At 42.1% G+C, this 14,377-nt stretch overlaps 1 protein-coding gene across 3 annotated transcripts in view; it reads right to left on the bottom strand.

Moving 5' to 3' along the window:
• Positions 1-11,462: 11,462 nt before the first annotated feature.
• The window catches only part of SLC39A14 (solute carrier family 39 member 14), a 56,954-nt gene continuing 54,039 nt past the window's right edge, over positions 11,463-14,377 (bottom strand). For all 3 annotated transcript variants that reach the window (XM_032229704.1, XM_032229702.1, XM_032229703.1), the window contains exon 9: positions 11,463-11,927. In XM_032229704.1, coding sequence (XP_032085595.1) covers positions 11,781-11,927 — 147 coding nt within the window. In that variant the 3' untranslated portion in view covers positions 11,463-11,780. The remainder of the gene's footprint in view (positions 11,928-14,377) is intronic.

The following is a 14,377-nucleotide window of genomic DNA, read 5'->3' on the forward strand; positions in this document are numbered from 1 at the left end:
CTGGCTGCCAGGTAATAATTCCTAGCAACCCCACGGACGTGGCATCTGCCAAAGCGGACTCTGGCTTAACAGAAGCTTTGGCGCTTGGAGCCTATGCCAAGGCTTTGAGGCCGCAGTTGCTGCCTTTTCACCCCCTTGGCCAGACCATTATTTTCTCTTTCAGAAACCATCCACTGGAGCCACTGCTTCTAGAAAGGCAGTATTGCCATCATCTCATCTTCCCTATGTCTTTATCTTCTATATACTATAGTTATCTAACTCTAACCCTAACCTTTATGGTTGTCTAGAACGTTATCTACAATGACTATAACTTTGTTGCTTTAATCGTATGATTTAGAGAAGAATAACTTTACTCTCCCTTTGAATGTACACTAATCGGCATACATCAAAATGAAATTTCGTTGCATACAGCTCTCAAGGGGTCACCGCCTCCAATATACACTACAGAAACATCACAAAATAAATACAAAATTATGCATAGGTAAAGGTTCCCCTTGTACATATGTGCAGTCGTTCCCAACTCTAGGGGGCAGTGCTCATCTCTGTTTCAAAGCCAAAGAGCCAGGGCTGTCCGAAGACATCTCTGTGGTCATGTGGCCGGCATGACTAAACGCTGAAGGCGCACGGAAGGCTGTTACCTTCCCACCAAAGGTCCCTGTTTTTCTACTTGCATTTTTACGTGCTTTCGAACTGCTAGGTTGGCAGAAGCTGGGACATGTAACAGGAGCTCACTCCGTTACACAGTGCTAGGGATTTGAACCACCAAACTGCTGACCTTTCTGATTGATAAGCTCAGCGTCTTAGCCACTGAGCCACCATGTCCTTTTAAAGTTATGCATATACCAACATATATGACACAGAAACAATACAGTCTAGTCCAGGTGGTCATGGCGAGGAAAACGAATCTTGCAAGTTTACCAGCATAAGGAACAAAGCTATTAGAATCTGGTAGTCCCGCTAGAAATACTTCGAAACCTCCTCCCATACTGTTAAACTCTTTATTTAGTATCTTAGTATGATTTATGTTGATTGCTTCTTTAGTATCCATGACTATGACTAAGTGTTGTATATAATGTTTTATGATAAATATATTTTACAATGACTATGATAACGATAGGCTGAGCGCCAAAGAATGCAGGCCTTTGAACTCGGGTGCTGGAGAAGACTCCTGCGAGTCCCTTGGACTGCAAGGTGATCCAACCGGTCAGTCCTAGAGGAGATCCACCCTGACTGCTCTTTAGAAGGCCAGTTCCTGAAGAGGAAACTCAAATACTTTGACCACCTGATGAGAAGGAAGGACTCCCTGGAGAAGAGCCTCATGCTGGGAAAGATGGGAGGGCAAAAGAAGAAGGGGACAACAGAGAATGAGGTGGCTGGATGGAGTCACCGAAGCAGTTGACGTGAGCGTAAATGGACTCCAGAGGATGGTAGAGGACAGGAAGGCCTGGAGAAACGTCGTCCATGGGGTCGCGAAGGGTTGGGCACGACTTTGCAACAAAATGATAATGATCTATCATTGTATGTTCAGTGTGAGCTTATGCACCGGAGACAAATTCCTTGTGTGTCTAATCACACTTGGCCAATAAAGAATTCTAATTCTAGCTTCTGATATTATTTCTGATGCAATTTCCTTAACCTTTCTAATTTCCTCCATGCTTTCTGTGTAGAAACTAAGGTTGCCCATGGTTACAAGGATGAAAATGGAAATTATTTTATTTATATTTCTGGGGGTATTGCTGATGAGGAACTGCTGTGATTATTGTTTAATGTTGTATGGCCCCGGTTATGCACAGTATATATGTGACTGTATGAAAATGAAAAATAAAAACATTTTAACAAGGAAGGATGAAAATGGAAGCGGCCACTTTTTACCATTTACCCCCTCTTGTGAGTTATCATTTTGATTTTTTTTTTATAACCTAGGACTGAACATCTTTTTAGACTTTGCTGTACCAACGCTTTGGAAGACTATTGGCTTGATAAACGTAACAAAAGTTAAATGCAGAAACCACACACATCTGCTTCAAATCAGATTTTTTTTCTTTGTCAAAGAAGGAGGGGGATTCATGTTTAAATTTAAGGAAAGCAATCTACTTTTATTTTACAAGAAGCGAAATGTTTGGAGAAAAATCTATAGTAAGCATCTTTCATGCATTGTATGTCTACAGAAAACTAACAACCTGTCAAGTTGATTGTCATGTCATATGCTGGGGGAAGCAAAGTTTATTTTAAGACTACACACACACACACACACACACACTTACAGACCTATACAAACACACACCTACCTACATGTATACATATACATACATACATACATACATACATACATACATACATACGTGTTGCTTTAAGTCTCAAATCCAGAAAATATAGAAAATATTGTGTAGCATGCTAAACACACAGCATAGGTGTATGCTTATGTATATTGTAAAAAGGCAGCCATTTATATTAACTAGTTTGTGGATTACTATATTGTATAAAACCAGCAAACCAGCAGTTTATTCCATTAATCATACATAATCCATTGCTTAGGAAGTTATTCCTTCTACACCTGGATGCTGCACTTTTTAAGTGGGGGGTTCAGCGTTCCAGATGTAGGCAATGTTGTATGGCATCAGGAGCATAAGCAAAAATGTTCGGATGTTTAGATGCTGAAAGTGGGGGTGATTAAACAGAATAGCCTCATATATCATTGAAAAGAGAAGGAAGGGGTGTACATTCGCTACCTTGAATTATATATAAAAATATTAAGGGAGGAATAAAAAAATTAAAAAGCAGTGGGGAATTAGTTGAAAATTGCCAATTTGCAGTTTGATTGGCAACACAAACCTGAGGCTTTTAAAACTGACACATCGTTTTGTTCACAGATTATTGATTCTTGTAACAAAGTAAACGGTTTCATTACGCTCATCAGGGGAATGTGGTCAGAGACAGTAACCAAGAACAGCATAAAGAGGAAAAATCCAGCAAAGTGTTTGATATATTAGGTGGTGCACTTTCACATGATGAATTGATTAATAATTCTCTTATAACTACAATATTTGGAGACATTCTGGTAAGTCTGCAAGTTCAACATCCTCATTTCAGCAAGCAGCAACATTTAGCCAAACTTGGATCATATCAACAAGCTAAATAGGTATTATCTGGGTTAGTACTTGAATGTGAAAATACTGTAGACTGTAGTCTAGATCAGTGGTCACCAACTGGTGGCCCATTAGAAAATGTTGGTGGTCCGCAGAAAATTTATTTCCATTTTTTATATTGCACTAAATCAGGGGTCTTCAAACTATGGACCCTGGGATGGATACGTGCAATGAACACTTGTGTTGCTGCAGAGAGTCTCCCCCTTTGGGGTCTTTCTATGAAGGTCAGAGTGGGGGAAGAAATTCTGAGTTGGGGTCTGCTTCAGCCTCCTGGTACGGGGCTTTGGGCAAAGGCTGGAGGGAAGAGCCGCTGGTGGCAAAGAGCCAGAGGGCCTCATTCCAGTGGGACTGCATCATGGCCTGGAAGTGGCTGACCATCTCAGCCTGCTGAGCCTCCAGGCGCTGGTACCTGGCCTTGCACTCCCGCAGGTCTTCCTTCTGCTTGGAAAGCCTATGCTCATAGTCCTCAGTGAGGTGCTTCTGCTGAGCCTCCTTCTTGGTCAGATCCAATTTGAACTGAGCTCTTTTGCCAACTCTTTCTCATGGTGGCTGCTTAGCTCCAACAACTGCTTCTTGTTGGGGCCCTAAGGAGCTCGAGTGGGGAGGAGGAGTGGCTGGGAGGGGAGGGGTGAGTAGAGGCCAGCAAGGCACCCCTCGACTGAGTGACATTGAGTTGGCCACGCCCACCACCCACATTACCACCTAGCCACACCCACCCAGCTGTCATTAGATCATATTAGTGGTCCACGGGATTTAAAATTATGAATTTAGTAGTCCCTGAGGTCCAAAAGTTTGGGGACCCATGTTCTAGATAGGCAGTTTGGGGTGGGGAGAGGGAAATGGAAGAAAACAGTGGCAAACCACTCCAGTATTGTTGCCCAACAACCAAGGCAAGTTTCTTCTATTGGAAGAATCAAGCTTGACTCAAAAGTGACACTTTCAGTTTTTCCAGGACTCAGTTGAACAAAAAAGGAGGATGCTCTTAATGTTGAAGTCACAACGTACGTTTTTTTCAGATGAAAAGTGTCAGGAATCAGAAAGATCTTCAGGTTTGGAAGGTTTAATTCTACTTTGGCAAAAATAAAATACGTTCAACTATATCATCCTCAAGGCAAAGCTCACAATACTTGAAAGTGGGAAACAGAAAGTACCTTTTTATATAAAGAAATAAAGAAATAAATAATTTAATATTTTGTTAATAGCTAGTTTTTTTAAAAAGTTTTATCTAGCAGTTGGAAGGCATAAAGGAGCAAAAGGTAAAATCTCCTGTATGAAGATGCATAAAACAGATACCGTACTTCTCACAAGCTTACTGGATTTTTCTCCATATTTTCCAATGAAGACTCCTTGAAAAATTTTGCACATTGCTTTGTAAGCCTTCTATCATATTACTTTTGTATAATTTTAAAAGGACATGAAGTTCACTGAGAGAAATTTTAAAAAATCACTTAGAACAAGTTGGCATTTGATGTGCAATATTTTAATCCGTTTGATTCATTATTATTTTTTACAGGGGTACAAATGGCAACTGATGTCCTTTTTAAAAAAAACCACAAGTTTTAAATAATACACATGGCTGCCATCTTCTGTTTTAAAAGTAAAACTACATCTAAAGTTGAAAAGTCAGTGTTGGACTAAGAAATAGATATAATTAAACCCCCCACTATATTGTTCAATTGTTTACACCAGGGTTGCTTGTCCTTGGTCAGTGCCCGAGTTCAAAGGGCTAGTGGTACCAGCTTGCGCCTTAATCGTTGTTCTCCTAGCTCCATGTTTGTGTAGTAAACTGCCTTTCCAGCTCTCTTCCCACATTACCTGTCTGTCACCTAGCAATATTTTACAAAAAAACAAGCAAATCTGGAGATGCAAAAAACTGTATCAATGACCTTGCAACTGCTGTATGCATAATTATATTATCTGTATGGCATCATCACCCACCGATTAAACGAGGCCACCATTTGTGATTCTAGTCCATGTCTTCCACAGCGAATAGAGGGCACTGGGTGGAAACTTAGAAGAAGCATTTGCTTGACATGACACCAAGTTAAAAGCTACTTATTAAAATGCATTTCACTTGTTGGCTTTTGCTTTTTTTAACTGAATAATTGCCTGTTTAATTACACGTCTAACCTTCATAACATCTCCTATACTAAAAGCAAATCAAAAAATACAATTTCTTACAGAAGGTGTCAAACGTCCCTGCTTTGCTCTCTCAAAATAGATTTATTACTACAGCATGTTTTACCTTTCTAATAAATCTTTTTTCAAGGGGTCAAACATGAAGGATATTTCCTTCCAGGTTCATGCTGGGAGTAAAAAAATACAATTCGCTTATCATTATAGAAGTTTATTTTTACAAACAACAAAACACATAACATCATTTATGTTCTTCGTTTTGACAAGTTTTCTTACAACACCTGAGTTATTTAAATACTGAGGGGGGGAAGCCCCAATTTTCTAAGAGTCATACATTAAAATTCAAAGCAACATTTGCTCACCATCGGTCAGTTTTGCTTTTCCCCTCTCACTGGGTGAGCATTTCTGGCACAAACCAGAGAAATGGTACCTTCTTTGCGCAACCTTACAAATGTCCATATTGCAGTGGCACACAATGTAGTCCCCAGCCTCCTCAGAGCCTTTAATGAATATGAAGTCTACAAGCTTTGCCTACTGAACTCAGTAGAACTTAACTGCAAATCCAGTCTGCCACATACCATTTCGGATACCATTTTCAGATAACCATCTGAACTGTCAAACTAAACTGATGCTCCTTTGTCTCTAAGTGACCTTAGCTGTACACCAAAAGGAAACTCTCATAAAATATTTAAGTAATTGTATTGAATAGTTAGATCAGGGGTGTCAAACTCAAGACCTGGAGGCCCGTGAAGTTCTTAAATCTGGCCCGCGGGGCCAACCCTGGAAACAGCGAAGGACCGGCCCGCGGTGCCTCTGCCAGCGAAAATAGAACTTGGGAGGGCTGTGTGCAGCCCACCCCCTAGCTCAGTTTTCATTGGCAGAGGGTTGCAGGAGGCCATCGCAGCCAGAAACAGCACTTGAGAGGGCCATGGGAGGCCCGTCAAGCTCCGTTTACTGGCATAAGATATCAGGAGGCCATCGTGGCCGAAAACAGAGCTCGGGAGCCCATATTCGCTGGCAGAGCACTCAGGCAACCACAAGCGCCACCGACAGGAGTGACATCGAGCTGGCCATGACTCCCACCCCACAAGGTCAAGCACAATCCTGGTATGGCCCTCAGTGAAATCGAGTTTGACACCCCTGTGGCTAGATACTACTTAGAACAGGAATTCGTATACTGCTAGTGAAGGTAATGGAAATTTATTTAAATACTGGATTTTATCTTCAAATAATTTTGACATGTAGACATTGATCTGGCTATGTCAGAATTTAGAGCAGCTGCTGCAATGTTCCCCTTGGCCAAAGATTTGCCTCCTCCTTATGATTCTGGGAAGACGGATGTATTCAAAGAGCTAATTCCTACGCAGAAGTTAGGAAGTGATGCTGCAAGAACCACATCACATTACATCAATCTACTTTCAGGTGAAAAACAAAATCCCACTGCACAAGACTACAGTATTCCGTTTTGGCCTTTTTAGGATCAAAAAAGAATTATTTTGATATATTAGTAACGTGCAGAGGATGAAACTAGCTAAAGTAAAACCATTAGAAGAACGAAATGAGGTATCTCCAACACAGGCGAATTCAGTCCCAGTTATCTGATGTTTAAAATCTTCTTTCTATATGGACTGTTAATTCACATAGCTGCTCGTGTCACGAAACAAGTGACTGCGAGATGTACAAAAAACTAAATGCCTAAAACAACTATCATCATAAAAAGTTCTAACAACAAAGCTAAGAAAAGAAGGAGTAGGTTAAGCGATATTAATAATAATGGAGTTGTCTCACTAGCTGACCAGTCTAGAGGCTTTCTAGGAGCCTGGGGAGGGTGAAAACGGCCTCCCCGCCTGCCCCCAGCCCTCCGTAGGCTGGAAACGGCACGTTTTCCAATTTCCGGTTTGCATGTTGGGCCGTTTTTCACCCTCCGGAGGCTTCAGGGAAGCCTCCTGAAGCTTCCAAAGGGAGAAAAATGGCCCAACATGCGAACCGGAAGTCTGTTTCCAAACTTCCAGTTTGCGTGTTGGGTTCAGGGAAGTCTCCGGAGGGCAAAAAACGGTCAAAAATGAAGGCTGAAATCAGCTCGCCAACGCCTCGCGTGCCCTAAGAAATGGCTCTGCATGCCACCTGTGACATGCGTGCCATAGGTTCACCATCACGGGCTTAGGGCAAGGGTGTTCCACCTTGGCAACTTTAAGACTTGTGGACTTCAGCTCCAAGCCAAGGGGTGGCTGGGGAATTCTGGGAGTTGAAGTCTCCAGGTCCTAAAGTTGCCCCTGGCCTGCCCAATGTACCTCTCCCAAGACGACAAAACTTGTAAATGCTCTCTTGGCTACATCTGGTGGGACAGACAAATGTAATTGAGAAGAGGTGGTCCCATCCATGCCATGTAGAGAGGTCAACACTAGCACCTTGAATTGGACAAACTGGGAATCAGTGCATCCTGTTAACTGGAGGTGTCCTACCAGAATATAGATAAGATGCTTTAGGGATGATAATATGGCAATATGGAGAAAACTTAAGGTAATTATTGGACAAAGTGAAGCATGTGCCTCTCAACAATGTGGACTGGTTCAAGGTAACAGTGATGATTTGATTAACAGAGTTGGAAGGGACCTTGTAGGTTATCTAGTCCAATCCCCCACCTCACCCAAGCAGGAGACCCTACACCATTTCTGACAGATGATCAAGCAGCATATTCAACCTCTCTATTCAAAATGGGTCATGCAGAGTAGTAAACATGGCAGTTTCTGCTATCACAGCCATATTACGGTAGGTCAAATGCTACTAGGGGTTTCTCTAAAGGTAAACATAGAGCTTTATAATATAGTTTAATGAGGAAACTTAATGTCTCTTTAGGGGCATTTCACTTTTATGCTTCTCACCTAAGGACCTCAAATTTCTAGGCCTGATTAAAGGTGGTTTTTTTTTTACAGGACAGGCTAAACAGTAGATTTTATCAGAAGGTTATATGGGGGGGGGGGGGGGAGCCTGCACAGCCATTTGAATGGACTGCATTTTGAAACATCAGTTTCATTAAACTGGAGGCTAGAAGTTTGCTGTTCTCATTATATTTCATAGGGGTTTGCATTGCAAGCATCTCAAAGGGATTGAGTCCTCTTATCTGAGCAGGCTATTGAAATTGGGTCTATGACAATTCACCACAGCCACCTTGCTATGGTCAACTCACCACAAGACAACTCGCTGCGGGACAAGAGTTACACTAATATCAAAGAAATGGTGGAATAGAATTGTTAAAGAAAGGATGCAAAAGGAGGGGCAGAATGAAATGTGAGTGGCAAAAATTAAAATAATTTTTATTTGTTAGATAATTAAATTGAATTTGTAAATTGTCCCACAGTGACTTATCCAGTGGCGAGTTGGCCATGTTGAGTTGGCTGTGGTAAGTGGTCCCATTCCCACTGCAACCAACCATTTAAGAGCCCCAGTGAAGCAAAACACCCTTCCAGTGATTCACAGTGGCACATATAGACTTTTACAATGTGGTGAGCAAGGGATCTGGATGAGCTGGTGACCTGCAGTTAAGTTTAGCGTTGTCCTCCACTGTTGCTCCAATGGGCTTCCTTCACCTCTTCTTTTTAAGAAGACTTGCGTCCAATTTGAAATTACATGCATGGCATCTCTAAGCACGGCCCTTCAGAAGCAACACGAAGACCGTGAGAACCACCAGCTGAATTTTCAGTTGGCTTAGAAGGTATAAATTAGATTTCTCAGGGCAGTTTTCCACTTGGTCCTTATCTTGAACCAATGAGAAAAAGACAGATCTGCCATACACCGTTAACTCAATCATAGCTGCCAATCGGGGTGGGATTCAGCCGGTTTGGGCGAACCAGATGCTAATTTTGCATCTGGTTCACCGAACCAGTTGTTGCAAGGACCGGCTGGCCCCACCCACCCCTCACCTCCCAGGAGTCTCCTCATGGCCCATTCATCATGCCAGATAAGTACAGGGTCTGCAGGGAGGCTCTGGGAGGGCGAAAAAGTTCCGGAAGTCCAGAAACTGACCCATTTCAGCCTTCTTCAATGTAAGCTTATACTGACACCTCCACAATTTCTATATTTTTATAGAGAGACTTCCTTTCCATACTTCTGTTATTAACAAAATAATAAATATTAATAGATTATTATTCTCATCAACTGATATTCACACTTTGTTAGGGAACGCTAACCTCCTCTTTGTCATCTGAATGTCTTGCTCTCAGGGCCATCAGTTTTAGGGATTTTAGTTGCACCATTTACTAGCTTATAAGATTTATTTATTATTTTAACATAAGGTTTGGTTTCTCTCAAAGACCTACCCCCCCCTTTACATTTTTTTTTACTGTAGACATTTTATTGCTATATCTTCTTTATTATCATCTACCAAGCACCTTCAGACTAGTGAGTAAGAAATATAGAAAATAATATAGCCTTACTTTCAGCTAATTGAAATGCAGCTTTTAGGGGTTTTATTATTATTATTATTAGAATGGCCCGGGGGAGACTGTTTTCGCCCTCCCAGAGGCTCAAGGAAAGCCTCTGGAGTCCGTGGAGGGTGAAAACGCCCTCCCCCCACCTTGAGAAGGCCAAGTAAGTTATGCCCCCCATGACCACGCCCACCCAGCAACCAGGCAGAGGATGCTCCACCGGTGGTCCAGAGAAAAGGGGAATCTGTACAATTTTTCCATCATATAGAACAGAATCATTCAGCTACATAGATATGTCGCAAAGCTTGGCTTAAAAAAGGTATTTTTTCCTAGCTGTACTGAAAAGAACTGAGTTTCCTTTTGCTGATACAAGCGTTAACGGGTTTAAATGTTTAAAAGAGGGTCTGTGATGTGAATAATGTGCTACACACTTAAGCTGACAGGCTTGATCTTATCAATATGATAATATATCAGTTCACCTAGTGACTCTGAGAAATTTAATCCTGCAATAAATCTCTCCAGCAAATTCTCCAAATCTAGCCTTCTTTTCCCTTAAACACCGCCAAGGCCTTCACACCAGCCACAGGATGCAATTCAACAACTTCATAACATCATTTCTTTCCAGATATAAATAGACTCCGCACTGGCCAGATTTATCCTACACAAAATCAACTTGCAAAGTAGCAGCTGTGTGGGCCAGCCTGCGTGCGAATCTTTTGAAGGAAATTAAAAAAGGAGATGGTGAAAGGAAAGGCTGAAAAACATATCACTTTTGAAAACAAAGAGGGGAAGAGGGCACTAAAAGGACTTCAAACCCTGTCTTTCCAGGATGATCTTTTTTCTTCTTTTCTTGGAGTCCTAAATAGTGTGTGTGTGTGTGTGTGTGTGTGTGTGTGTGTGTGTGTATATAAAACGATGCCATTTGAATAAAGGAATTTCAAGTCAAAATTTGTCCCCACATACGTATTCCTACATATGAGCCCTCTGCATCCATTGGTATGAGTTTTCAATAGAACATGTTCTTTTGTGTTTAGATGGTGCACACATGCCACAAAAAGCACTTTTGCCTTTCTCACACAGGAGTGTTATTTAGAACACAGAATCATAAAAGAGACCTCAAAGGTCTTCTAGTCCAATCCATGCTTAAGGCCAATTTCCCCCAAAGGGTTAAACATAAAGGAAAAGGTTCTCCTCGCACATATGTACTAGTCGTTCCCGACTCTAGGGGGAAGGTGCTCATCTCCATTTCAAAGCCGAAGAGCCAGTGCCGTCCGAAGACGTCTCTGTGGTCATGTGGCCAGCATGACTAAACACCGAAGGCGCACAGAACGCTGTTACCTTCCCACCAAAGGGGGTCTCTATTTTTCTACTTTCTATATGCTTTTGAACTGCTAGGTTGGCAGATGCTGGGACAAGTAACGGGCGCTCACTCCGTTATGCGGCGCTAGGGATTCGAACCGCCAAACTGCTGGCCTTTCTGATCGATAAGTTCAGCATCTTAGCCACTGAGCCACCACACCCCCAAAGAGTTACAGTTCTCTAATTTGCTGCCATTTTTAATTCTGATCCCCCCACCACCCCGGGTGCAGCAGACTAATTTTCTAAAATTTGGAGTAACTCCAAGCAACCAATTAACTGACTCAAAACTAATGCAGAGTTTAAAATTGAAAACATTACTGTCTTTAGTAATTGGGGTGCAAGGGGGGAGGGGGGAGAAAGGCACCCTACTAGCCAATTTGCTGGTATTTTTTGTAGCTTAAAGGGATATACACCAAGCTACTCATGCCCAGGAAGGAAGGAAGAATAACACACTGATTCCATCCAAATGGGGGGGGGAAAAGAAGAGAAAAGGACAGGAGGGAGAGAGATGAATGCTGTTGTTACCTTAAGAAATGATTCCCCCCATCATTTAATGCTAGAGAGAAAAGTTGTCAGCCTGTGCAGGTTGTCAGTCCAATACGAAATCTAAGAAGCAGGTTGAATAAACATGCCCCTTCCTGAAATCCTTGACAAAAACAAAAACTGCGCTTAGCAGAGTCCACAGATCTACAATTTTCCAAAAGGGCAACGGCCTCTATCCGAGCTGGATTTGTCCCGAGAACATAGTCAGCAACACCATGATCGTGAATCCCGTCAGGAGTCCGGCGTTCTGAATTGCAAATGCAATCAAAGCACTTCCGCTCCTTTCGTCTTCTTTGCTGACTTCATTCATCTCTGGGAACTTATAGATCGAGAAAATCAATTAGAGCGGTTGAATCAGGGGCAAAATCTACTTACCTTCACTACCGGTTCGCAAATGGGAGTGCCCACACATGCACTCGCATGTGCCACCACTGTGCATGCACAGGACCTTCTGCGCATGCATAGAACATAAAAAAGGATGTGATTACATCCGGGCGGGTGGGTGGAGCCCGCTACCAAGCACGCCTACAAAGGTAAGTAGAACCGCGAGGGGGGTGGGAAATCCGCGGTATTTCCGACGATCAGCTCTGCCACGTGATTTAGATTACTGTATTTTTGGACTATAAGACGCACCAGTGGCTTATAGTGACAGGGCTTCAGGAAGCCAAAAATGGATGTACTCAGGGTATAAGGCGCACCAACATTCCCATGCTCTTTAAGGGGGGGAGAAAGGTGTGTCTTATACTCCAAAAAATATGGTAGCTAGAAAGCAGGAAGTCCGACATTTCCAGCTAATATAAATCCTGCGTCACAGCTGATCGTGAGAACTACTGTTTTGCCTGAACTGGTAGCATTCTTTAACACCGGTTCGGGCAAACCGGTAGCATTGGAGCGAATCAGTCCAAACCAGTAGCATTTCAACCCTGGGTTAGATCCTTCCCCCCCTTTTTTTTGTTCTACCACAAATACAAAACTTTTTTTGGTTTTTTTGGCAAGTTTGTAAATCAAACAGGGGCGGGGCGGAAGCCAGGGCTGGGATTTGGAGGTTCTCCAAACTGGCCATAACGTTAGCTACAGGTTCACTTCAACCTGGGCGAAACCATAGCAACCCACTCTTGGCTCCAGCATAAGTCTGAATGCTCAGAAGACTTAACCTCTGGTCCCGGTGACTGGCCCAGTTTAACTTTTCTTGTTTGTTAGGTATGTTATAGAAGAGAATTTTTTTAAAAAAAGTGGTCTTTCGGCCAATTCTTGGTTTGTTTGGCTTTCTTTTTTCAGCTGTGTTGGCATCTTTGTAGAATTATTAGAGACTATTACATGTAATTGCTATATATGTATACTTTTTTTTTAAAAAGAGGATATATATTTTAAAATTATTAATATGAAAGATGTTTATTGAAACGAAAACTACTAACGCCATCAACCTTAAATGGAGCCTGCTCAGACGATGAAATACACCATGCAAGCGAGATGAAGAGAGTGGAAGAGAGAAAGGGGGAGGAGAGGAGGTAGAGAGGGGTTAGGAGAGAGGGTAGAGGGGGGGAAGAGGAGGAGAGAAAGAAGGAGTGGAAAGAGGAGAGAGGAAGAGAGAGGATGGGGAAGTAGAGAAGGATGATAGAGGGAAGAAAGGAGGTAGGGAGGAGGAGAGAGGGAGAAGAGGCAAGAAAGCAATGGATAGGGTATAAATATGGTGTATGGAAAGCAGAAGAGCAAATGATAGTCTTTGGGGGTTGATGGTCAGAGGAATTGATATAATATTGAATAATACAAAATAGTGTTGGTTATGATATAATGGTATGTATACATGTGGTTATTTGTATGAAAATAAAATAAATAAAAAACTTATTTAAAAAAAGAGTCATTAGAGACTAATGTGCAGGAGTTAGAAGCAAACCAGCAAACGGAATACAAACCATGCACCTTTTTACATATTATGCCAATTTACAGTTGCGATCAGTGAGTCAAACCCCAACTATGATTTCAAAACGTTGCTTCTTAATCTTAAAACAAAGAGTAGCTTATTCACCAACACTTCCACCCATGGCTTTGCAGGATGTATGAACAGACTGAAACAACCTGAAGGACTTAGGATCTGCAGGTATCACCGAAGAATGAGATTTAATTTAGCTCAATTTGTTGGACTGGGGCTGTTGGTGCCAAAATGTATTTATGGCAGTCCTGCAAAAGTCTCACACCAGTGACTTTGCCCTAAGAAAAAGAGGGCAAAGGATTATGTTTGGAGTGTGAAGGTTGCAGTCCAGGGGTCATAGGCAGTCCTTGGCAACCTGAGATATCTGCAAATGAACCAGGCCCAAAATGTTGGCTCATAATTTTGCAGTTTGGGAGAGCATCATTAAAATCTTGTTATTTTTCCATTCTTCAAGTAGAATGATTATTCAAATCCTATAAACCCCATGAAATCTTCTAAAACAGCTGGTCTTTCTGTACATCTTTACTCTTTCCTTTTTCTTTCTCCGCCTTCATTAATCACTTATATCTTTCATTGTACACTGAGAGCTTATGCCAGTGGTGGGTTTCAAAATTTTTTGGAACCTCTTCGGTAGGTGTGGCCAGCTTTGTGGGAGTGGCTTGCTGGCCATGTGACCAGGTGGGAGTGGTTTGCCGGCCATGTGACTGGGTGGGCATGGCCAACCTGTAAAATGTGGTAAAACTCACTTAACAACGATCTTGCTTAGCAACCAAAATGTTGGCTCAGAAACTCTGGCTTTTGAAGCACGCAAGTCTTAAAGCTGTCAAGTACAAGACACT

Source organism: Thamnophis elegans, chromosome 13, assembly GCF_009769535.1.
Source record: "Thamnophis elegans isolate rThaEle1 chromosome 13, rThaEle1.pri, whole genome shotgun sequence".
In the NCBI taxonomy this organism is placed as follows: Eukaryota; Metazoa; Chordata; class Lepidosauria; order Squamata; family Colubridae; genus Thamnophis; species Thamnophis elegans.